General features: G+C 43.9%; 1 protein-coding gene across 3 annotated transcripts; it reads right to left on the bottom strand.

Annotated features, from left to right (window-relative positions):
• Positions 1-16: 16 nt before the first annotated feature.
• CARF (calcium responsive transcription factor) lies at positions 17-25,047 on the bottom strand. Of its 3 annotated transcripts, none has more exons than XR_014171776.1 (14): positions 21,588-21,706; positions 19,481-19,705; positions 18,751-18,868; positions 17,934-18,060; positions 17,459-17,543; positions 15,095-15,284; positions 12,996-13,116; positions 11,690-11,833; positions 10,360-10,584; positions 8,352-8,514; positions 7,310-7,385; positions 4,441-4,498; positions 1,259-1,349; positions 17-147 (listed from the first exon to the last, which is right to left on the bottom strand). XR_014171776.1 is itself a non-coding variant. In XM_081925564.1 (14 exons), exons 2-13 carry the CDS (start codon positions 21,693-21,695, stop codon positions 4,470-4,472), a joined length of 1,611 nt encoding a protein of 536 aa, XP_081781690.1. In that variant the 5' UTR covers positions 21,696-21,706; positions 24,997-25,047; the 3' UTR covers positions 1,107-1,208; positions 4,441-4,469. The 3 variants fall into 3 exon arrangements, 2 of the variants coding, with proteins under 2 accessions (XP_081781690.1, XP_081781691.1); XM_081925564.1 differs by lacking the exons at positions 17-147; positions 1,259-1,349 and adding exons at positions 1,107-1,208; positions 24,997-25,047; XM_081925565.1 differs by lacking the exons at positions 17-147; positions 1,259-1,349 and adding exons at positions 1,107-1,208; positions 23,503-23,925.
• Positions 25,048-26,181: the final 1,134 nt, after the last annotated feature.

Raw genomic sequence — 26,181 nt, 5'->3', positions numbered from 1 at the left:
TGCTTGAAGGTTCTTATCCTTATTGAATAAGGGCCGGATGGTTAAGTGCCTCCTTGTGGAATGCGTAAGGCTTGCGGGTTGGAGAGGTGTTTGGCTATCCACCCTCAGAAGGGCTGCTGCTTCATCAAATGATTGCAACTTTAAACCCTAGAAAAGTAAAAGTTTGTTTTAAAAACGTTTACGCGTTCACCCACCGAAGTGCAAAATAGCAAATGAAGTTCTATGACAAAATTCAAGTTGGGTAGTTTCTGAATCCTAACTAGGATATATGGAGTGGTACTATCACCCGCCCCCCCAAAACCCCCCCCACCCAGAATACACACACACACACACACACACACACCGTGTCAGACCAGCAATGCCTACATTGTAGGTATGAACTGCAATTCTCTCCCTGTAAACAGGTGGTTGCCAGCAAATGTGTGTCCAGCAGCTACTGAGTGCAGTTACTCATGCGTTGTAGGGATCTAAAATGTATTTCTTCAAGGAAATGCATGCTGCAGGAATATCACAGCTTGCCATCAGTCAAGTCACAATATTTTGTTCCTGGATTCTGCCTCAAGAGGAGGGATTGGTGCTATGCAGAACACAATTGCGCAAGTGTCATTTCTAGGACAAAGTCTGCATTGTGAAATCTATAAAGCAGACAGCTTGTGTCCCTTCAGATGTGCACTTGTCTTCTCCTGCAAAGAAGGGCACATTTCCCCTGATATTTAAATAAAAAACCCAATACCTTGGATTACATACGCTTCAGGTTATATACGCTTCAGGTTACAGACTCTGCTAAACCAGAAATAGTACCTGAGGTTAAGAACTTTGCTTCAGGATGAGAACAGAAATTGTGCTCTGGTGGCACGGCAGCAGGCGGCACCATTAGCTAAAGTGGTGCTTCAGGTTAAGAACAGTTTCAGGTTAAGAACGGACCTCTGGAATGAATTAAGTGTAAGAACAGTTTCAGGTTAAGAACGGACCTCTGGAATGAATTAAGTGCTTAACCCCAGGTACCACTGTACACAAACTAAAATACAATGGTCCTGTCCTGTGCAGGTAACTCCCTGATCCCAGACTACTAATTTTTTGACAGCTTGTTATAGAAACCGTAGTTACCTTTTGCTGGGTAAATACTATGGGCTGGAGTAACTCTGAAGTTAAGAGCTCCCTTGCTCCATTTGATTCCACTTTGATTATGGTTTTCTCTGGTGAGCTCCCTACAAAAAGAACCAGAGACAAAGTGACATGGGGCAGGGACCCGTCTTACCTTTGATAAAAGCTTATCCAATCAGCCAGCCAAACTAAATCCCCAGATATATCTCATGCAGTATAAAGTACTTTGTTGAACGGTCAGAAGTCTATAGAGGAATATTGAAAGAAAACAAGGGAGTATAAAGCAGGAAATGAAGTTGAGTGACTATTACAGTGAGTAGTTGAACATTAAATCACAGGAAAATGAATGAGTTACTTGCTTACTCTCTTCTCAGTTAGCATTACAGGTTAGTTACAGGTACGTAGCCGTGTATCTGAAGAAGTGTGCATGCTCACGAAAGCGCATACCAATAACAAACTTAGTTGGTCTCTAAGGTGGGGAGCATGGGTGGCGCTGTGGGTTAAACCACAGAGCCTAGGACTTGCCGATCCAGAAGGTCGGCGGTTCGAATCCCCGCAACGGGGTGAGCTCCCGTTGCTCGCTGCCTGCTCCTGCCAACCTAGCAGTTCGAAAGCACGTCAGAGTGCAAGTAGATAGGTACCGCTCCGGCAGGAAGGTAAACAGCGTTTTTGTGTGCTGCTCTGGTTCACCAGTAGCGGCTTAGTCATGCTGGCCACATGACCCGGAAGCTGTACGCTGGCTCCCTCAGCCAATAAAGCAAGATGAGCGCCGCAATCCAAGAGTCAGTCACGACTGGACCTAATGGTCAGGGGTCCCTTTACCCTTTTACCTTTATAAGTGTGTACTTAGAACATAAGCTCCACCCATATAAGTTTGTACAGGACTGCTGCCTTAAGTGTGCTGGGGATATAACTTGATTTGATATTTTTATATGTATTTAACTAATAATTTAATACATTTAAATGTTTTTGGGACGCGGGTGGCGCTGTGGGTAAAACCTCAGTGCCTAGGACTTGCTGATAATAAGGTCGGTGGTTCGAATCCCCGCAGCGGGGTGAGCTCCCGTCGTTTGGTCCCAGCTCCTTCCCACCTAGCAGTTCGAAAGCACCCCTAAGTGCAAGTAGATAAATAGGTACCGCTTTATAGCGGGAAGGTAAACGGCATTTCCATGTGCAGCACTGGTCTGGCTCGCCAGTTGCAGCTTTGTGACGCTGACCACGTGATCCGGAAGTGTCTTCAGACAGCGCCGGCTCCTGTCCTCTTGAGCGAGATGAGCACGCAACCCTAGAGTCGGTCACGACTGGCCCGTACGGGCAGGGGTACATTTACCTTTACCTTAAATGTTTGTTTTATTGTTATGTGTTCTGCTTTGTGGCAGTGCCCCACTTAGGGAATTTGTAAAATACAGTGGTGCCTCGCAAGACGAAATTAATTCGTTCCGCAAGTCTTTTCGTCTTGCGAGTTTTTCGTCTTGCGAAGCACGGTTTCCCATAGGAATGCATTAAAAATCAATTAATGCGTTCCTATGGAAACCGAACCGCCTTCAGACCAGGTCTGGGGACAGTCTGTCCCCCGACCTCTTCTGAAGGCTGGCGGGGGCGAAAGTCTTTGCTTCCCCCCCCGCCTGCCTTCCCGGGACAGCGGAGACTTTTCCGCTGTCCCGGGGCGATCTTAAAATGCTGGCGGGCGGCAGCGAAGGGTTCGCTGCCGCCCGCCAGCATTTTAAAATCGCCCCGGGACAGCGGAGGAATTCTCCGCTGTCCCAGGGCGATTTAAAAGCCCCTGGGAAGGCAGGCAGGGGGACAAAGACTTTTGCCCCCCGCCCGCCTTCGGAAGAGGTCCTCTTCCGAAGGCGGGCGGGGGGGCAAAAGTCTTTGCTCCCCCCTCAGGCAGGGGGGAGCAAAGACTTTTGCCCCCCGCCCGCCTTCGGAAGAGGTCCAGGACCTCTTCTGAAGGCGGGCGGGGGGCAAAAGTCTTTGCTCCCCCCCGCCTGCCTTCAAAAGCCGTCCGGGGGCTTTTAAATCGCCCCGGACAGTCCCGGGGCGATTTAAAAGCCCCCGGTTAGGCAGGCAGGGGGGGCAAAGACTTTTGCCCCCCGCTCGCCTTCGGAAGAGGTCCTGGACCTCTTCCGAAGGCGGGCGGGGGACAAAAGTCTTTGTCCCCCATGCCTGCCTTTCCGGGAGAGCGGGAAGGCAGCGCTGCCTTTTCTGCTCTCCCGGGAAGGCAGGCAGGGGGGAGCAAAGACTTTTGCCCCCCGCCAGCCTTCAGAAGAGGTCCTGGACCTCTTCTGAAGGCTGGCAGGGGGCAAAAGTCTTTGCTCCCCCCCGCCTGCCTTCAAAAGCTGTCTGGGATAGCGGGAAGCGCTTCCCTGCTATCCCGGACCGCTTTTAAAATGCTGGCGGTGGGGAGCAAAGCCTTTCGCCCCCGCCGGCCTTCCTGGACCTCTTCTGAAGTCCGGAGGGGGGGAAAAGGCTTTGCTCCCCACCGCCAGCATTTAAAAGAGGTCCCCGAGATTTCCCTATGGGCTTTCGTCTTGCGATGCAAGCCCATAGGGAAAATCGTCTAGCGAAGCGTCGCAAAAAACGAAAAACCCTTTCGTCTTGCGGGTTTTTCGTCTTGTGAGGCATTCGTCTTGCGGGGCACCACTGTAATAAAAGCAGCAGCTGATGCAGGCAGTATATGGCGTGGCGTGCTCTGGTCCATGGAGTCACGAAGAGTCGGACACGACTAAACGACTAAACAACAACAACAATAAACCACTGTACTGTATTGATGTGCATTCATTTGCCATGGTTTCTGCTAAAGCAATGGCTCAAGTAAATACAGCAATTACTGTAATTTAGGGGTGCCCAGACTTTTTTCAAAGAGGGCCAGATTTGATGAAGTGAACATACGTGAGAACCACCCAAAGTTGCTGAGCTCTTTTTAGGATTTAACCCTAAAGTTGTTGGGATTAGGCCCTGAAATTGACTTTGGACATACCTGCTGGACCAGAACAGCACAAAACATCTACAGCAATCTTGCAGGTTCATTACACCAACACTTCAAATAGATATATTAGCACAACACATTTAGGATCAGATTTACTAGGTGCAAATTTGTGGCATCACTGAAATAAATACTATTGCCAGAATCTCTACATTACTTGCAGTCACTAATTATCTGAAGCAAGCTATAAATTTAAAAAAACTACTGTAAAAATATGCAAATAAGTATGTCTGCTCCCAGGAGGGTAAAAATTAATTGATGAATAGAATATATATGGACATATTTCAAATTAAGCGCCCTAGGGCCAAAAAACTGATCTCTTATGCTACCAGCAATTAAATTCTTACCTTCCAGTTCCAGGAGTGGGATGTGTTTTTCAGTTCAATTGGTCCGTTTCAAGAGTTGCTAAAATACAAGTTAAACACAGACAGAAAAAGGCTCAGCTTAATGTGCAATTCGCCATACATACCCTGGTATAAGCAATACATTGCATCAGTTAGGTCACCAACTAACATATGAGGAATTGCACGCTGAGCCACACACTTATTTAAATATTTTTCTGGGGACAAGTGTTAAAATAAAATCAAATCTACGGATCAGGAATCAGGCAGGTAAGAACAGGAATAAATGCCAGTGTAGATGAATATTTTAAGTGTTAACAAACATGAAAATGTCCCTTTCAATAAGTCATCTTAATATTCTCCTCTCAGTAAGCATCTGACGCAAATCCATTCTTTTCTAGCGGCAGCTGAATTAACATCAAAAATTACAACAGCCTTTGAAGCCTACTCTTACCCCCAAACAGAATATGAGAGGAAGATAATCAAGATAGGTTTTGCTTGAGTGAATACAGGGTTTTGGGGGCGAAGCTTGTGTCCAGTTTCCCTCTCTCTCTCTCTCTCCATAGATTGCAGATTCATGATGTCACAACATTCTGGGTTTCCCCATTCCTATCCCTGGCTGCTGTTGGGCTGGAAAGCAGAACGCCACACGAGCTCATGGACTGGGGAAGATTTGATTTGTCGGGAGGCGATTTCTGCGACAAGCACATGCATTTGTTGTCATAACTGTCCTGTTTCATACAAATACAGAAAATAAATCACTACTTACTGTCTAAATATGATCACACCAGATGAACCATGTGCACATATTACTAATGACACATGTGCATGTTCAACTGTGTTCAGTATTCTAAGAAGCTGGAGGAAGACCATTCTGAGAATGCACCACAGCTGCCTTCAATGTATCACAGATACATTCAAATATCTACTCCAATATTCTGTCACCACATCCCCTCTTTAACCTAAAGTTATTCCTTCCAGTTTCCCTGGGCCTACACCCTTTGCACTATACATTGCTTTAATCACTCCACTTGCTGCAGCAACTTTCACTAAAGCCATCCACATTCAGCACCCATTCCTGGACCAATATCTACACTACTTGCCGAAATGCTGGGGGGGGCGGGGTTACAGAACACTAAGCTACCAGCTTTTTAGAACAGGAAATACAAATAGATTAGTTCTTATATACATAATGTCCAAATAGAAGCTTTTGTTTGGACATACGTTTAAAAAAACCTGATTCGTTTGTACATAGGTGGAACACAAAAGCTTCTATTTGGACACTACGTATATAAGAACTGATCCATTTGTATTTCCTGTTCTAAATGTTGGTCCTTAATTGCTTCTACTCAATTAGATAATGTGAAAAGAGTTATGTTTATATGATATACAAAGAATTTATATAGTTAAACACAGCCAGTTACGTTTTGAATATCAAAGCAGCAAAGATTTGAGACTATTCCCTCACAACTGGATTTATTATTCAACCCAGCTGAAAGAAAATAAAACAGAAAAGCAGAGAAATAAATTTTCCGTGTAACACGATCACCCCACCCAAAGCTCTCTGAAGGGTTGTATTCAATGTGAAAAAGAACACAGAACATAGGAGCAAGCCAATGGCTCATCTAGTCTTAATGCAGTGCTAAGATTAATGCTGCTCTCCTCTCCTTTTGCTGCATGCCCCTTAAATCTGTTCTGGCTTCTCCCCACCACAGAACTTGTGGGGAGGAGAAGCCTTTCACTAACACAAGGATTTAGTTGCATAGTGTCCATACTCTGGAGCAGAACAAACACCCAAGGTATTCATTCCAATATCGGAGAAAACTCTACACTCGTAATACAGCACTCTGCTTCATATATAAGTCAATAGGTGATCCCTGTGTATTTCTGACTCCTTGCATTCACAAGGAGCCACTACCTCGTGGCTTAGGGACATTCCTAAAGATCTTGCTGCAACTTCCTGTACCAGGCTATTTTTTTGCTCCCCACCCTGACAACTACAGTGGTACCTCGGGTTACATACGCATCAGGGTTACATATGCTTCAGGTTACAAACTCTGCTAACCCAGAAATGGTGCTTCAGGTTAAGAACTTTGCTTCAGGTTGAGAACAGAAATCGTGCTCCGGTGGCGCGGCAGCAGCAGGAGGCCCCATTAGCTAAAGTGGTGCTTCAGGTTAAGAACAGTGTCAGGTTAAGTACGGACCTCCAGAACGAATTAAGTACTTAACCCGAGGTACTACTGTATCACTTCCAAAGGACTCATCACACCATGGCAAAGGGAAATGCACAAAGAGTGATTCATAGGACAACGTTTAAACAATAAATTGTAAAAAAGGCATTTACTTTTAAGGCACATGAACTGTAAGATGAAAAACAAACCCAACCCGTAATAATAATAATAATAATAATAATAATAATAATAATAATAATAATAGGTGAAGGAATGAGACTTTGAAACTGCCTCTGAAATTGGCACGGTTAAGCGATAAAATAAAGCAGGGGTTCCCAAACTGTGGTCTAGCAGATCATCAATGGCCTGCAATCTTCATTCAGGTGGACCATGGCATTTCTGCATTAAATATTTCTATTGATTTTTAATGGGATTTTATTTGTTTTCTTTATTGTATTACCATTTGAATTCTATGCAATGCAAATTTGAAAACTATATAAGAAATAAAATAAGTAATAAAATTACAATTACAAATTATACAACATCCAGCACAGTGTGTTACAACTGTGACCGCAAACAGGAAAATCTTTAAGTGGCCCACCAAGATATTGAAGAGGTTGGGGAGTTTGGGAACCACTTATATAAAGGCTACATAACGTTAGGATTAACTCAGCAACAAATAAATGTTTTCAGCTTGCTCCTACCCTCAGTAGGTGAAGATGCAAGTGTAACAGTCACTGTTTCAGTAAGAATATTACCACTGTCTGTTGTCCATTGAAGCTGAAAAGTGGAAGAAGAGCCATTTAAAGAAGCCAACACTCTTATCACGTGTTGACACACATCCAAATCACCGTGAAAAGACAAAAACTGAATGCAGATTTACTTATTTGTTCTTATACTCTTATCTTTTAAATTCCTCCTTCTTAACCCTTCTGTGGTTTTAAGAAACAGTGAACTTGGTGTCAAACAAACCCTGGTCAAGTAATCATTTAAAGAAATAAAAGCCAAGCCTTCTGCCATGTGGAATATTAGCAAGACCTTTGTGGTCCTCTCTGATATTTGAGTTGTTCTAGCTAGGAGTTTGTGAGGGACGCGGGTGGCGCTGTGGGTTAAACCACAGAGCCTAGGACTTGCCGATCAGAAGGTCGGCAGTTCGAATCCCTGCGACGGGGTGAGCTCCCGTTGCTCAGTCCCAGCTCCTGCCAGCCTAGCAGTTCGAAAGCACATCAAAGTGCAAGTAGATAAATAGGTACCACTCCGGCGGGAAGGTAAACGGCATTTCCGTGTGCTGCTCTGGTTCGCCAGAAGCGGCTTAGTCATGCTGGCCACATGACCCGGAAGCTGTACCTCGGCTCCCTCGGCCAATAAAGCAAGATGAGCACCATAACCCCAGAGGAGCTAGGAGTTTGCCATGCACTTGCTGAGTGACAACCCCAAATAATTTAAGCTTGTCACTTGTTCTGTCAGATATCTATTAAGTGACCATTTGAGTAGATAAATTTGCTCTACTAAAGACAATGTTTTTTTTTTATCATAATTTATACTCCGTTTCTCATTTTGACAATACTGTATCAATCACCTTAGTAGGCAATTTAACTGTAATTTACTCAGGGGGGGGGGGAATTATTTGTGCTAATGCCTTTGAAACAGTTATCCTGAGAGAGCAAGCAATGAAGACTGTCCACAAAATGACCACAAAACTCGGCTGAAAGAGAAAGAGAGGAAGAAAGAAGAGTCCACGCTTACCATTGCTGGAATAGTTTCTGAGTTGTATAATATCTTCCCGTTTCTTAGTGACTTCTGCACTTCATGAATGTGGTTCTTGAGATCATTTACAGTAGGAAAGAAAGACAAGTTGTGCTTCTCCGGCACTTCATCAGGTCTGAACAATTCTCGTTCCACAAATTTTCTGTTGAGTATTAGAAATGGGGGGAAAGAGAGGATTACACACGTGTTAATATGTGATTTATCGTACCTGCTGCTCTTCCAAACAACATACAATCAAGACTTGAGAAGTTAACATTCCTTCCCCAAGCAGGGTAGAGCTCACATTCACAGATGGAGGTCTCCTGCCTCTCCTTTTCCTTATGCATCTGAGACTGAGGTATCCTTGGGAATGGTGCAGGGGCCTACAAACGAAGCAAGACTTGGTGGACGTCCCCTTCAAGCCCAAGTGTTTTACTCTTGTTGTTGTTGTTGTTTAGTCGTTTAGTCATGTCCGACTCTTCATGACCCCATGGACCAGAGCACGCCAGGCCCTCCTGTCTTCCACTGCCTCCCGCAGTTTGGTCAAACTCATGTTGGTAGCCTCAAGAACACTGTCCATCCATCTCATCCTCTGTCTTCCCCTTCTCCTTGTGCCCTCCATCTTTCCCAACATCAGGGTCTTTTCCAGGGAGTCTTCTCTTCTCATGAGGTGGCCAAAGTCTTGGAGCCTCAGCTTCAGGATCTGTCCTTCCAGTGAGCACTCAGGGCTGATTTCCTTCGGAATGGATAGGTTTGATCTTCTTGCAGTCCATGGGACTCTCTAGAGTCTCCTCCAGCACCATAATTCAAAAGCATCAATTCTTCGGTGATCAGCCTTCTTTATGGTCCAGCTCTCACTTCCATACATCACTACTGGGAAAACCATGGCTTTAACTATACAGACCTTTGTTGGCAAGGTGATGTCTCTGCTTTTTACTCTACTAACATACATTTAGCCTGATTATCCAGGGTCAGATTTTTTTTTAATTTAAATCGGATTTTTTTAAAATTTAAATTGGATTTTTAAAATAAAATGCTTGGGGTGGGGAATCTTTCTAAAGATAGGTTTCTACGTTATAGTCCTAAGGCTATTCATCAGGAAATAAGGATTTGTTTTGAGTTTTCATGTGTGCTAAAACTCAGTTTAAAGTTTAAAAGAGAAAAAAAATGTTTAACCACATCAGTTAACTAACATGGATAAACATGCTATAAATGTTATGGTTTCATTTAAATAAATTGTTTAAATTGTTATTAAGGAAATGATTATTTTCTCCTTCCAATAAAGTACAGCAGAGAAGTTGTCCAAATATACTAAGCACTTAACTTATTAAACCTCACAATAATTTCCTAACTATCTGTCTATGTATTTCTAATAGTCTAACCAAGTCTTTGATATAGCTGTTATAGCTGTAAAATTTTATTATTCCAAAAATGAAACCTTCATCTGGTTGTAAATATTAAGATTATGCCAGCAAGAATGAGTCTTTCTGTAAAAAAAAATGATTTAAATCAAGTCTTACTGACTAGTGATTTAAATCGTGATTTAAATCTAATCCACCCTGTGATTAACCCATTCTTTTCCTACTGGAAATTTTGCCGGACTACTTAGGAAAAATCCAAAAACTTTGCAAAAACAAAACAAACAGGCAAACAGAAGTTTGGTAAAGAAAATACTTCATAGAATACCAGTATGTAAAGCTTTCTCTTCTACAACTACAACTTAGCCCATACATTGGACTCTTGAAAAATCTCAGGTATGGATAATAAAGTAGTAAGTTTCTATGCTATAGGCATAGGGACTAGAGGTTTACTACAGGTATCTGGGGTCGTCTTTCCAATTGGTTTGAAAAGCACCTACCTTGAATTATGGGAAGGATCTGTGAAACCACATTCCACTCCCAAAACAGCCAAAATGTCAAAATCAGGAGAAGGGGTGGGGAGCAGGTGCTGTGTCATAACCCACACAAAGTGGAAGAAGTGTGTTGCGTAGAGACTTACAAAGACTTACCGTAACTGTTTCCTCACCGCGTAGACTTGTTCTATTCCTTGAGACACTAGCTCTCGGATCTTATCTGCAACTTGCGGGTGAAGTCGCGAGGGCAGCGTGCAGCTTTCGTCTTTGCCTGCATCGTCCTCACCCTCAGGAGACGGTATGGAGAATGGCGATCGTGGGAGGCACATCTCTAGCTCATGATACTGATGAGCCTGCTGAGTAGGTAATTGCACATACCACCTGGCGAGAAAAATTGGCAGATGCAACTCCCAAGGAAGTTATTCCTTTCTCCAGCAGGAGGGGGGAAACCAACTCTAGTGAATATTTCAGGTCTGTCTAACTCAGGCATAGGCAAACTCCGGCCTTCCAGATGTTTGGGACTACAATTCCCATCATCCCTAGCTAACAGGAGCAGTGGTCAGGGAAGATGGGAATTGTAGTCTCAAAAAACGTCTGGAGGGCCGAGTTTGCCTATGCCTGGTCTAACTCATGGGCATCACCACACTTCCACACAGATTGCTGTTATCTTTGCCACTCCACAGCAGTAAAAGGTAAAGGACCCCTGGATGGTCACGTCTAGTCAAAGGCGACTATGGGGTGCGGCACTCATCTCGCTTTCAGGCTGAGGGAACCAGTGTTTGTCCACAGACAGCTTTCCAGATCACATGGCCAGCATGACTAAACCGCTTCTGGTGCAACAGAACACCGTGACGGAAGTCAGAGCGCATGGAAATGCCATTTACCTTCCCACCACAGTGGTACTTATTTATCTACTTGCACTGGCATGCTTTCAAACTTCTAGGTTGGCAGGAGCAGGGACTGAGCAACAGGAACTCACCCCGGGGATTCGAACCGCCGACCTTCTGATCAGCAAGTCCTAGGCTCTGTGGTTTAACCCACAGTGCCACCCGCGTCCCAATATTAATAATAATTGATTATTTATACTCCGCCCATCTGGCTGAGTCTCCCCAGCCACTCTGGGCAGCTCCCAATCAAGTTCTAAAAACAGTACAGCATTAAATATTCAGGGGTTCACAGCAAAAGGGTCTTGTTTCTCCAGAGGGCTCACTGGAAGGACAGATCGTGAGGCTGAGGATCCAATACTTTGGCCACCTCATGAGAAGAGAAGACTCCCTGGAAAAGACCCTGATGCTGGGGAAACAAGGAGAAGGGGACGACAGAGGATGAGATGGTGGGACAGTGTTCTCGAAGCTACCAGCATGAGTTTGACCAAACTGCGGGAGGCAGTGGAAGACAGGAGTGACTGGCGTGCTCTGGTGCATGGGGTCACGGACACGACTAAATGACTAAACAACAACAAATCAAGCTGAAAGACATACATTACCTGAGAACCCCACCAGCATCAATCAGGTTTTTCTTCAACACGTTGAAAGCTTTCTCCTGTTCCACACGTAAAATTTTCTTATCAATTTTGGGGTCTGTTGGAACTCTATACTCGGGGAACTTTTGGACCTTCTTAATATAGATCCTGCCACAGGAAAGGAGGGGAAGGAATCACAACACAGAGACTACGACAAACAAACACATTCTCTTATTCTATTAAGACGTTTTAGAATGAAAGACGCCTAACTATTTAAAGAGGTGGAAGAGTGACACGACCCCTTAAAACATATTTGCCCCGCACAGCTGCTCTTATCTATTTTTATAATATTGGTAGTAACATTTTCATGCAAAAAATTTTTGTACGCTCTTGATCAGATAAACATTTGTCCTATTTACTAAAATGTCCTAAACCTTCTACAGTGGCTGGGCAAACCCAGCCAGATGGGCAGGGTATAAATAATATATTGATTAATTATTAATTAATAAATAATAATAATAATAATAATTTATAATTTATACCCCACCCATCTGGTTGTTTCCCCAGCCACTCTGGGCGGCTCCCAATCGAGTCTTAAAAACAATACAGCATTAAATATTAAAAGCTTTCCTAAACAGGGCTGCCTTCAGATATCTTTTACAAATAGGAGAGCTGCTTATTTCCTTCACATCTGAAAGGAGGGCATTCCACAGGGCGGGTGCCACTACCGAGAAGGCCCTCTGTCTGGTTCCCTGTAATCTCACTTCTCGCAATGAGGGAACTGCCAGAAGGCCCTTGGCGCTGGATCTCAGTGTCCGGGTTGAATGGTGAGGGTGGAGTTGCTCCTTCAGGTATACTGGACCGAGGCCGTTTAGGGCTTTCAAGGTCAGCACCAACACTTTGAATTGTGCTCGGAAACATACTGGGAGCCAATGCAGATCTCTCAGGACCGGTGTTATGTGGTCCCGGCGGCCGCTCCAAGTCACCAGTCTAGCTGCTGCATTCTGGATTAATTGCAGTTTCCGGGTCACCTTCAAAGGTAGCCCCACATAGAGCACATTGCAGTAGTCCAAGTGGGAGATAACTAGAGCATGCACCACTCTGGCGAGACAGTCTGCGGGCAGGGAGGGTCTTAGCCTGTGTACCAGGTGGAGCTGGTAGATAGTCGCCCTGGACACAGAATTAACCTGCGCCTCCATGGACAGCTGTGAGTCCAAAATGACTCTCGCGCTGCACACCTGGTCCTTCAGGGGCACAGTTACCCCATTCAAGACATTCATTATTCTTTATTAACATTATTATTCTACTTTCCTGGCTATCCATTGCTTACCTTGCAGGGCAGGTGGCTTTATACACTTGGCAGGAAATGTCCTCCTGTTCACCAGTTTTCCTGGGCTGAAAACCCTTCCTTCGGGGCCCATATTGGCACTCCATCACTATGGCTCTGCTTCCTGTTCCGAGGGAAATGCTGCATGTTCATTGCGACAGATATTTTGTTTCCTTGGCAGATCAGTTTGGGATAGGTATGGGGGGAAATACATCCATCCAAAAAGCCAAATCCATAAGTGGCCAACCCTCCGTGAGCCATTCTGACGAACTGGTGGTGGTGGAGTCACCCAACTATCAATAATCCGACACCATATAAAGTCAGGGGATTCAAACTTCAAGCCACACACTTGCAAAGAAAGACTCTACCTTTGCTGTTCCGGCTGGAATTCAGCACTTTTTGAATCTAAGCCACAGCTGAAGGACACCGGTGGAGCAAGCCGATTGGGCACCTGGGGCGGCGCACGTGCCCTGCACCTAGGGGCGGGGCCAACTACCCATGGGGCGGGGCCAGCTGGGGCAGGACGCTTTGAGGAGTCACTCCCAGGAGAGACGCATGGCTCAGGCGCACTGCAGGCCCCACGGTGAGTGCCACCCGGCATTTTGTCAACCCCCCCAGTGGTGACACCTGGGGTGGCCTGCCCCCACCGCACCCCATTCCTCCGCCCCTGCTGAAGGAGAACCAGTAGCAGAGCCAGCCAGCTCATGAGGTGGGGTACAGCAACTGCCTCGGGTGGAGCCCTGATAAAGTTCGGGAATGGATCTTTGAAAAAGACGCCTTTTTGGACTCCACCAAGATAAAAAACTCTGGGTTTTCCTACTGGTTCCCCCGAGTAAAAGCAGTCAAAATCTGTGCCAACTACTTGGTGGAGATCACTGATCCCACCCTTCAGAGAGCTTTCACTATGGCACGGTTTCAAACATTGCCAACTGCTTATCTGACCGGTAGATAGACAAAAACCCCAGTAGAACATCGTCTATGTCCTTGCCTTATGAAAATTAAAGAGGATCTTACACATTACTTCCTCTATTGCCCCATTTACTCGGGCTTTAGAGACGCATTGCTGCAAATTATACCCAACTCTATAACCAGTCCTGAAGATAGAGTAAAATTTTTGTTAGTTGATGCAAACCCACGCATTACCCATGTGGTAGCGGTCTTTGTGATGAAGGCCATGAAAGCCAGGGAAAGATTTATGGACGACAATGTAAAGACCCCTTCATCGTCTGTTTAACTCGCTGCTCGTTTTCCCTCCTTTTCTATTTTGTGGGAAGAAGGTTTTTTTGGCATAGTATGTAATGAATTTTAATATTTTTAACTATTGTAGTGTTGATTTTTGTGCACAGGCATGGTCCTCACAATAAACGGATTTGATTTGAAACTGCCTCGGGCAGCGGAAGCGCAAGGGGCAGCACCTCTGCAGATACCTTGCCCACCCGCACCGCTGGAGAAACAGCGCTGGCAGAAGCACCCGTTTCAATTGAGATTTTATGAGATCTCACAGAAAGCTTGTGAGATCTTGTAAAGCACATGAGAGCTCGCAGGAAACCAGTGCCACCTCTCCAGCAGCAGCGGTGGCGGTAGCTGACAGGAAGCACATTTCTGTTTCGCCTCATGCGGCAAAACAGGACACACCGCACCTGACCGGGAGCTCACTAAATGCACATGCTATTCGTAAGACTTTGTTAAAAACAAATGATTTAATAATTTAACACTGCTAGAGAGCAAGAGACGTGTGTGTTCCATGACAATAAAGTTTTCATAGGTAAAAAGAGAATGTATGGCCTGCGCATGCTATTTATTTGAAGATGGCATAACTGTTTATTTAATCACAATTGTATGCATATAAAGGCAACACCATAGTGGCTTCCAGACATGCAATGGAGATTATATCTGTGTAGAAAAGGGTTCTGTGAAGAGTTCTAAATGACATTTTCCCTCAAAAGACTAGAACACAGGTACCAACGCACAAGCACACAGCAGAATATGAGTGAAAACCACTACAATGTAGGCACTTTCACAATACCTAGATACTCTGCAAAGCAAAATGAAGCACAGTCTCTCTAATAAATCTGAAAACCATTAAGAAGAAAGGAAGTTACCAGCGTTGACAAAAGGGATCCCATCAAATGGAACATATTGTGATTTCCACATCAGCCTCGTGGCAGGTTTAGCTGAGCTTGGAGACTGGCGTGTTCCCCACACGCTGTGTGTTTGCTGCTTATGCACTGTTAGAATATTCTCTAATTCTGCTTCACTTGAACAATAGCCACGGTATGAATCCCCAATTTTCTGCATGAAGAGGAGGTGAAATAATAGGATTTATTCACCAATTAAAATGCTATTTGGAGTTCAGGAAGTCAGTATCATCACATGAGATGCCTGTGGCAATTCGGTGCGTTGTACGCACATTATCTGCAGGAGACAGAATTTTTCCAAGAGTTTCTTCCCTTCCCAATTTTCCTGAGTTTAAGATGCAGTTTCTGGGTTTATTTGTTGAAAACAAGTGTTAAACATTTTATGTTTTGCCAGAACTCCATGTACTCCCTTTAACTGTACAGCCATACCTCAGGGTGAATATTTTCAGGTTGAATATTTTTGGGTTGCGCTCCGTGGCGACCTGGAAGTAACAGTATGTTAAAAAGGTAAAGGTACCCCTGCCCATACGGACCAGTCGTGTCCGACTCTGGGGTTGCGCACCCATCTTGCTTAAGAGGCCGGGGGCCAGCGCTGTCCGAAGACACTTCCAGGTCACGTGGCCAGTGTGACAAGCTGCATCTGGCGAGCCAGCGCAGCACACGGAAACGCCGTTTACCTTCCCACTAGGAAGCGGTCCCTATTTATCTACTTGCACCCGAGGGTCCTTCGAACTGCTAAGTTGGCAGGCACTGGGACTGAGCAACGGGAGCGCACCCCGCCGCGGGGATTCGAACTGCCGATCTGACAATCGGCAAGTCCTAGGCACTGAGGTTTTACCCACAGCGCCACCCGCGCCCCACAGTAACAGTATGTTACTTCCAGGTTTTGCCGCTCGCACATGCGCAGACCATCAAAATGACGTCACGCGCATGCGCGGAAGTGGCAAATCACGACCCACGCACGTGCTGACGGTCGTTGCGTTCACTTCAGGATGCAAACAGGGCTCTGGAACAGATCCCGTTTGCATCCAGAGGTACCACTGTATATGAGTGAAAGCTCAGTGACAAGTGTGTATAAAATGCAATTTTGGAAAGCAACGCTTTTTCATTTCTGCCGACTTTTACTGCTGTACATGATTCTAAAGAGAAATGTCTGCTGAGCAGTGTGCACCATCTCCAATGATTTTCCTTATATGCCTATTTAATGTCAAATACCCAAAACACTATTTTAAAAACACAGGCAAGTGTATAAAGCCGTTTCAATATTATATGGGGTAACAGCCAAACAGAAAACTCCTGGGAAAATTGTGTGCTATTGTAACAAGTTATCAGATCAGTCTAAGTACAGTGGTACCTTGGGTTATGAACCTAATTCGTTCCGGAGGTCCGTTCTTAACCCGAAGCCATTCTTAACCTGAGGTGCGCTTTCGCTAATGGGGCCTCCCGCTGCCGCTGGCGCGTGATTTCCATTCTCATCCTGGGGCAAATTTCTCAACCCGAGGCACTACTTCTGGGTTAGCGGAGTTTGTAACCCAACATGTTTGTAACCCAAAGCATTTGTAACCCGAGGTACCACAGTATTTTAAAAGTATGCAAGCTAAAGGTTATATATAGTCATCACCCAAGAAAGATATAAATATTATGTTGTCAGCTATTCTATGGCCTTTTGGCGAAGGGCAGTATACAGTGGTACCTCCGTTTGCGGATGAGATCCGTTCTGGAGCTCTGGTCAGATCCCGAGGTTATCACTACCAGAGATGCCTGTTCTGCGCATGTGCGTGGCACGGTAGAGCGCTTCTGCGCATGCGTCAAAACCCAGAAAAATACTTCCGGGTTTGCCGCGTTTGCATCCTGAAGTTTACATAAGCAGAGTGTTACGTAACGCGAGGTACTACTGTATGTCTATAATTTTCTTAATAAAACCAAAACAAATGAACTGCTCAGGAGTTTAAGGCAGTTTAGAAGATGACTTGTGGTAGCAAAGCCTTGCCATAAAGAGTGTATTCATCAGATGAAGGGGTTGACTGAAAGGCAATCCCTCACTGCTTGTTGCATTTCATGAAAGATACTAGTGAAAAACTTACACAGCATACCATACAGAGGCCAATTACAATTACTTTCCCACTTTCGACTAAGTTGCTAGGGCCATTTACATTCCATGACATCCACTTAAATCCCCCTCTGGCTACCACTAGACTGCCTTGGCTCCGAACAAACTACAAGACAGTTGAACTGACAAACGTCAAGTAACCTAGAAGTGTAGCCACCTCCGATACTAGTTTGTGAGATTAATACTTTGCTCAGTTGTTGTTGTTGTTTTTAGCTCACCTCACAGTTCCTGAGACGGCGAGCCCAGGTAGGTGTGTTTGAGGACAATGGTTGAGGGGAAACTGGAAAAGTGTCTTCCAATAACCTGAGCAATAAATGCAACATGGGATATAGAGTCAAAAAAAATCCATGCAGATAAACACGTAATCGCAGATTCAGATGATGTTGCTATATTAAGGACAGAAGCAGACTGCTTTTCACTTCTTGCGGTTAACATTTGTAAGGCAGTATTTGCAATACTTCAAAAAATATTTTAAAAGCTATCATTCAAAGCAACAACCTACTCTTTCACTTTATTGCTGCAAGCCTTCAGGGACAAGATGGTTTAGGAATTTCCTATGTCAATCATTAGAAAGCAACCTATGACCATTTCATTGATGCAACAAGAGGAAGTTCAACTAAAATACTGACAATGGGAAAAACTGTAGAACTTCACAGTCTGTCTGAGAAGAGATTTCCTCATCTTCTGACCTACCTGGTGGCTGTTGCTTTGGACACCGTAAGAGATGCTTGAGGATGAAGGATGTATCTGCTTCTACCGTCTGCAACAGCAGCCACTGCAACAGTTTGCAAACTCCCACCATTTCTCTCTTCTGAAGCATCTTAGGAAAAAGATGGGGGGGAACACGTCTCTCTTTAATAAGTGCATAGAGAACCAAGAAAGCGCAATTCAGAAAACTGGTGAGCAATTAGCAAGCAGCAGCCTGAGACTGAAATGTGAATCTGTTTCTGCCAGACTCTTAAACCTCCTAGAATGGAGAGGCCCTGTTCTAATAGAGCTAAGGGCACAGCTTTCAGAATTTGCTCTTCCATAACCACCACAAGCTCAGCTAAAAGTATAGCAACGCCGCCGAGAAAAAAAGATGGGCTCCATCTTGCTTGTGTACGTTTGCGAAATTCTGCATTTCCTGTTCTCAAGTCAAATAAATCTTGAGTCAAAGGAAGAAAAGGAAAGAACCTATGCCATTGTGCTACAGGTACAAAATATAGTCCGTACTTTGCATCTAGCAGCTGTGACCTCTGCAAGCAGCACCACACAGCCTGCTGTTAAGGAACGTCTCAAGAAAAAGAAGCTTGAACAGCCTGTGAGAAGCCTATCTCTTCAGATTCCAAGTTTACAATTAAAATTATTAATTCTGAGTGTGAAATACTGTACAATTACATAATGAAGGTGTATGTTTTGGCACCAGAATTCACAAATTGAATGTTAAGTGCTTTCGCTTAGTAGCATGTTGTACTGATTTCAGTGGAACCTGCTTCCACATAGTCTGTTGGGACACGATGTACCTTACCCTGAGAACTGGTGACATCCAGAAGTTGACCTTGGGGAATAATCACTTGTGCCATTCCCGGCTGAGAAGGAATAACGTGCAGCACTTGCCCATTTTCAGACTGGCTGGCAACTATCATCTTTGAAGGAAACAAAGTAATGGTATAATGAATATCATATACTATTTGAGAGATAGATTTATAACAATAAGCTTCAAGCCAATCTGAAATTATTCATCTCTGTTTTATAGAAAAATCAGAAACCACTGAGATCTAGGTTTGAATTTAAGCAGAGAGACTCAAGTTCTTACTGATAAGATCCACATATTGATGGAATTCCCCCTGCCCCAGATACTTAATAATAATAATAATAATAATAAATTTTATTTATACCCCGCCCTCCTCAGCCAAGACCGGGCTCAGGACGGCTAACAACCAATAATAAAAACAAGTTGTTTAAAATACAACTTAAAAAACAAGATTAAAATATAACATTATTTCAAGGTTCCCTTAACATAGGGATTCGACAAAACCACAACACACTTAATCCACATATCTGTTTATGAAGTACAGAAGACTAATGTGTTATTAAGGTTGGCAATTAAAAAAAGATTCAGTTGATTCATCATCTGTTATTTAGTCAACAAAACATAACGCAAATTAGGGCATTATTACATTTCAACACAGGGTTCCTTTTTCAAATACATTGGAGGGAAAACTAAACAAAAACTGTCCTAAGATGTATTTACTCACCATGTGAGTGCTGGACCCCTCTGAGGATTGTACTTCATAAAGGGGATGGGCACTCTGGCGTACAAGTTGAAACTCTTCTGCTGAAAAAGGGAGTGTCTGGGACAGCTGCATTTGTGCATTCAGTGACTGAGAAACATCTTCCGAAATGGGCGCTGTGATGGGCAGGACTGCCTGAGGAACATTTGGCCCAAAGGATAGGTCCCCGGTTTCCACGTATGCTAGATGCTGTCATACAGAATATAATTGACATCTTTTCAATCATTTGTTTTTTTTAAATCTTCGGAATAGCAAATGGTACCTTAGTACCAAGGTGACCAGTGAGGCAATTTTCTACTCAAACCTGAGTTTTCTGGCTGAAAACTATGACCAGAAAAGCCACCTCGATTGGACTGCCATCATCCCTCTTGTATCATCTGGGCTATGATACCGTCCTTGAATCCCTGAGGCAAAAGCTTTGGGACATTTCACATAGCAACCTGCAATCTCGATCTCATCTGTGGCCCAATAGCAGCAGGAATCCAATACAGTGGTACCTTGGGTTAAGTACTTAATTCGTTCCGGAGGTCCGTTCTTAACCTGAAACTGTTCTTAACCTGAAGCACTACTTTAGCTAATGGGGCCTCCTGCTGTCGCTGCGCCGCCAGAACACGATTTCTGCTCTCATCCTGAAGCAAAGTTCTTAACTCAAGGTAATATTTCTGGTTACAGATAGGTAGCCGTAGTCAAAACAAAAAAAATTCCTTCCAGTAGCACCTTAAAGACCAACTAAGTCAGTTCTTGGTATGAGCTTTCGTGTGCATGCACACTTCTTCAGATACATGTGTATCTGAAGAAGTGTGCATGCACACGAAAGCTCATACCAAGAACTGACTTAGTTGGTCTTTAAGGTGCTACTGGAAGGAATTTTTTTTGTTTTTAATATTTCTGGGTTAGCGGAGTCTGTAACCTGAAGCGTATGTAACCTGAAGCGTATGTAACCCAAGGTACCACTGTATGGGTACAACTTTCAGATACCCTCATATCTTAGGAACCTGTCTGTACCAACCTATCGGCATTTATTTACCAAAGCCAAACTAAATGTATTTCCTTCGGAAGTGCTAAATGGTAGACTGAGAGGCATCCCTTATCAGAATAGGCTTTGTTCATGTTCTCAGGACGTCGATTGCATGAAGCATATCTTACTGTATTGTGGGCAGTATGAGCAAGCAAGGGACCAACTGATCAAACTCCTACTGGCAAATCTGCCGGGAAAATTTGAGGCCTCCCATATTAAATATCTTTTGGATGATAGGTCCAATGATATTGCACTGGCCGTGGTAAAGTTTCTTCCGGAAGTCAAAAGCATAGATCATCAAGCTCGAGACAAAACAAAATGACCACCTTGGTTTCTCTCTCTTTTGTGGTTGGCTGTCTTAACTGTATTTTGTTCTGAAATTGTTCTATGGGTCTTTGGACCGCAATAAAGATTTATTATTATATACTCAAACCACACCCACCCACCAGCTGATGTCAATTTGTTTTAGCAACAACTTTGGGACTGCAAGGGACGCAGGTAGCACTGTGGGTTAAACCACAGGACTTGCCGATCAGAAGGTTGGCGGTTCGAATCCCCGTGACAGGGTGAGATCCCGTTGCTCGGTCCCAGCTCCTGCCAACCTAGCAGTTCGAAACACGTCAAAGTGCAAGTAGATAAATAGGTACCGCTCTGGTGGGAAGGTAAACGGGATTTCTGTGCGCTGCTCTGGTTCGCCAGAAGCGGCTTAGTCATGCTGGCCACATGACCCGGAAGCTGTACGCCGGCTCCCTTGGCCAATAAAGCGAGATGAGCGCCGCAACCCCAGAGTCGGCCACGACTGGACCTAATGGTCAGGGGTCCCTTTACCTTTACCTTTGGGACCGCAAAGCACTCGACATTACCGACAAATTTGGCCTGCGAGGTCAATTCACACAGGGTTGCCAAATTTTGAGCAGTAAATAAGAGACACATTTGCCAACTTCTACTTTTAACTATGGAACGCTGTAACGACTCTATGCATGAAAAAGACCTGGAAAAAGAGGGCATATGGCAACCCTACGAAAGTTAACAAATATATGACTGATCACTTACCTGGAATACTTGGTCTTCAGTTTCCACCTCTTCAGTATTATTAGAGTTGACCAATAAGTCACTAGCACTCTCCATGCTGGCTTCATGATCAACTCCATTTTCTTCCATTACAGAACGGACTAGAAAATAAATATTTAGAATCTGAACCCTGGTATTCTGCCATAGGTAAAGGTAAAGGGACCCCTGACCATTAGGTCCAGTCGTGACCGACTCTGGGGCTGCGGCGCTCATCTCGCTTTATTGGCCGAGGGAGCCGACGTACAGCTTCCGGGTCATGTGGCCAGCATGACTAAGCCGCTTCTGGCAAGCCAGAGCAGCTCACGGAAACGAGCAGTACCTATTTATCTACTTGCACTTTGACGTGCTTTCGAACTGCTAGGTTGGCAGGAGCTGGGACCGAGAAACAGGAGATCACCCTGTCGCAGGGATTCGAACCACTGACCTTCTGATCAGCAAGTCCTAGGTTCTGTGGTTTAACCCACAGTGCCACATTTTCCCTGGCATTTCCTCCTTTCTAGGTAGATTTCACATTTCAGAGACCAATACCTATTTTCCTTTGAATTAGTGGTTAAAATTGCAATCCTACACCAGGCACTAAGACCCGTTGAACTCTGAGGGATTTGATTTTTTAGTAGATTTATGTACGATTGTATTGCAATCCCTCTTTGGCATTCCCAAGGCTAAAATACTTTTCATCCTTCATAAAACAGAACTTTCTGACATAATTAAGCAGCTTCCATATTATTAGACTCTCAAGGTAATACTATGATGGATTAGCAAGAAAGCATACACTGGAACTGTAAGAATTTCTATTCTTTTTAAAAGTTTCTGGTCCTCAGGACTGCTGCAATAAATTTGGCATCAAGATGGCCCCAAAAATCAATCAGAAACAATTTTGGATGTATTGGAAAATATAAATATTTGGGGAAGTTGCATTAGAGTAATGTACAGTACACATTTAGGATACCAACTACATTGATTTATTTTTAAAATCTGAGTTCCAGTCTCTAGAAAAAATATGGGTTTTGAAGCAAGACAAACAATCCATCTGTGGCCGGACAACCTTTTACTGTCACATCCTATTTCTGACAATTATAAATATTTGCAGTTATGTGTGTGCATCCAATTGGCAGTATTGGGGTCCAATCAAAACCCTAGCAGTGGTGCAACAACGGCTTTTCTATCCCCAACCCCCCCAAAACCAAATTATTATAACTCTTCCAACAGGTTGAACATATCCCGTGAAACAAAAAGGGGTGAGATTGGGGGAGGAGAACAGCAACAGCCTTAAGATGGAGAACAACAAGCCAACCCCTTGCCAACCACTTTAAAAGATGGGTGGGGTAGAAATAATGATTTTAAAAAATATTATGAAAAGTCTTGAGGCACCTTAAAGACTAATCAGATTTAAACAGTAACTATGAATGGTAAAATGCACATTTACTAAAAGAATGTAAGAGGGAGGAAAATAACCTCCACATTTAAGGGATGCGGGTGGCGCTGTGGTCTAAACCACAGAGCCTAGTACTTGCCGATCAGAAGGTTGGTGGTTCGAATCCCCATGACACGTCAAAGTGCAAGTAGATAAATAGGTACCACTCCAGCGGGAAGGTAAACGGCGTTTCCGTGTGCTGCTCTGGTTCGCCAGAAGCGGCTTAGTCATGCTGGCCACATGACCCGGAAGCTGTACGCCGGCTCCCTCGGCCAATAAAGCGAGATGAGCGCCGCAACCCCAGAGTCGGTCACGACTGGACCTCATGGTCAGGGGTCCCTTTACCTTTACCTTACTTTCAGCAAACTGTCCACAGCTGCACCAGTGAAAGTTGCAACAGGCTTTTTGGAACTGGCTGCTTTCAATGAAAGGGCCTTTTTCAATTGCAATTATTTCATATGCTCGCAAACAGATTTTACATACCTACATACTTTTAACTCTGACGTTTAATTGTGTGTGTGGGGGGTGTTAAATGCCTGTTTCCCCTTCTCCCCTGAAGTTTTAAGCAGTTCTTATCTGTAAACCGCCTTGAGCATCAGGGGGAAAGGCAGAGTACAAATGAATATTTTTTATTGTACTTTTAATTCTGTTGGGAGCTGCCCAGAGCAGCTGGGGAAACCCAGCCAGATGGGCAGGGTATAAATAATTTTAACAACAACAACAACAACAATAATATATCAGCATCATCTTAAATTGGCTCGTGCCACGTACAAATGTTTAATTTAGGGTGTGCAGAAAATAATTTTTAAAAAATAAATGTAAGGAGCCTAGGAAAGAGAGGGAAGGAAGCAGAGTTTGGAAATGTCAACATGACTGTAAAGTTACTGAAATGGATAAAACTTAGTCACTAATAAATAATAATAATAATAATAATAATAATAATAATAATAATGGAGTCGTGGTTTTTGCCCACACAACAAGCTGAGCTGAGGTGGGGCGGATTTGTCAACACAATTGTAAAGTTATTGAAATGGATAAAACTGAAAGTCACTAATAATAATAATAATAATAATAATAATGGAGTCATGGCTTTTGCCCACAAAAGCTGAGCTGGGGGGGGGGGGGAATTTGACAACACAATTGTAAAGTTACTGAAATGGATAAAACTGAAAGTCACTAATAATAATAATAATAATAATAATAATAACAACAACAACAATAATAATAATGGAGTTGTGGCTTTTGCCCACACAACAAGCTGAGCTTGGGGGGGGGGGGATTTGTCGACACGATTGTAAAGTTACTGAAATGGATAAAACTGAAGTCACTAATAATAATGATGATGATGATGATGGAGTTGTGGCTTTTGTCCACACAACAAGCTGAGCTGAGGGCGGGGGGGATTTGTCGACAGGATTGTAAAGTTATCGAAATGGATAAAGCTGAAAGTCACTAATAAATAATAATACTAATAATAATGATGATGGAGTCGTGGCTTTTGCCCACCCAAAAAGCTGAGCAGAGGGAGGGAGGATTTGTCGACACGATTGTAAAGTTATTGAAATGGATAAAGCTGAAAGTCACTAAATAATAATAATAATAATAATAATAATAATAATAATAATAATAATAATAATAATGGAGTCGTGGCTTTTGCCCACACAACAAGCTGAGCTGGGGGGGGGGAATTTGTGGGGGGGAGGGGGCGCCCCTCCACCAGAATATTAAGCCCCAATTTGGGGTGGGGGAGGGAGGGGGGAGCTCGAGCCCCTCCCCCTGCCAGGCAGAAACAGCCCCCCCTCCCTCTTTCCCTCCCTCCTTCCCTGAGGAGGAGGTGGGCAGGGCCGGCCAGGGCGCGCGGCAGGATGAGTGACGCGACCGGCGACTGCCGCGCGCCCGAGCCCAGCCAGGGGGTGGGGAGGGGGGAGGGGGAGGGGAGGGAGGGAGGGAGGAAAATTCAGAACGAGTCTACTCAACCTCGTCTTGGGCACCGCCGTGGGAGACCGCCCGTACGGCGCAGGCGCAGCAGCACGCCCACCAGGCCGCCGCAAGCGAAGGCGAAGGGTTTTTTTTTTCAGACACCAACGGGGCACCGTAGAAAACCCGGAAGCACTGAAGTATCCACGTGTCAGTGTGTGGTTTTTTTCAGAAAGGGGGAGAGGGTTCGCCGATGGGTGCTTTATTTATTATTTTTCCCCAGAATATTTTTTTTTATTTCCTTTAAATAATCTTTTTCCATCAGTCCATACAATCACATTATGTTCCCTTTGACTCTGCCGAGTCTTGACTTCCCTCCCTCCCTTCAGTTGGTATATTTATCACATTTTTATCGCGTACATTGTTCTTACATCACTACTGCTTTACGTTGAAGGTGCTTTTTTTAAAAAAGGGTTTCCGTACGTTCAGTTGTGCCCAATTTTGCAGAGGTTCGGAATGGCAATGAACGCTGGGTTTGCGGGCTGTTATTAAAATGGAAACATTGCCAAATGCGTGGCACGTTTGTAGACGCGCAGACACGCATCTTGGAAGGGGGAGGTGTTATGAGTTTGTTTCTTTTTTGTTCCTATTATGAACTTTGTGTTTTTATGCTGTGAACTGCCCTGAGATCATTAGATAAAGGGCAGTATTAAATAAACATTTCATACATATACACACATCTATATTTGGGTAATATAAAAATAAGAGAGAGATAGAGAGATAATATAAATATATATGAGTTTTATTTCTTTTTTGTTCCTATTATGAACTTTGTGTTTTTATGTTGTATTTTTATGCTGTGAACTGCCCTGAGATCATTAGATAAAGGGCAGTATTAAATAAACATTTCATACATATACACACATCTATATTTGGGTAAGATAAAAATAACACACTGTATATATATAGAGAGAGAGAGAGAAAAAATAATAATAATAATAGATATAGATATAGATATAGATATATATGAGTTTTATTTTTATATTACCCAACTTCCTTCAACTCAGATGGGTATAAATAGGAATAACAGGCTGCACACCCAGCGTAAGTTTACAGCACAAAGTACATTTTCCCCACCCTGAAAACTAATTTCCTGAGAATTGTAGCTCCAGAACTGCAGCTCCCAGGATTCATGGGGAGTGGAGTGGAGAGGGAAATATAATTTTTTAAAATATAGTGTACGCC

The sequence above is a fragment of the Podarcis melisellensis genome (assembly GCF_964234715.1).
Source record: "Podarcis melisellensis genome assembly, chromosome: 1".
Lineage (NCBI taxonomy): Eukaryota > Metazoa > Chordata > Lepidosauria > Squamata > Lacertidae > Podarcis > Podarcis melisellensis.
Note: the sequence above shows the minus strand (reverse complement) of the source record. Positions and strands in the feature narration are given on the sequence as shown.

Bases quoted from the DNA above. Each gene is read 5' to 3' on its own strand.
- CARF (XM_081925564.1), bottom strand. From the start codon at position 21,695: ATGGAAGAAAATGGAGTTGATCATGAAGCCAGCATGGAGAGTGCTAGT. The intron at 11,834-12,995 runs GTAAGCAATGGA...TTCCTGTGGCAG, and splicing joins AAAGCCACCTGCCCTGCAAG to GATCTATATTAAGAAGGTCC. The intron at 8,515-10,359 runs GTAAGTCTTTGT...AATACTCAACAG, and splicing joins GCGGTGAGGAAACAGTTACG to AAAATTTGTGGAACGAGAAT.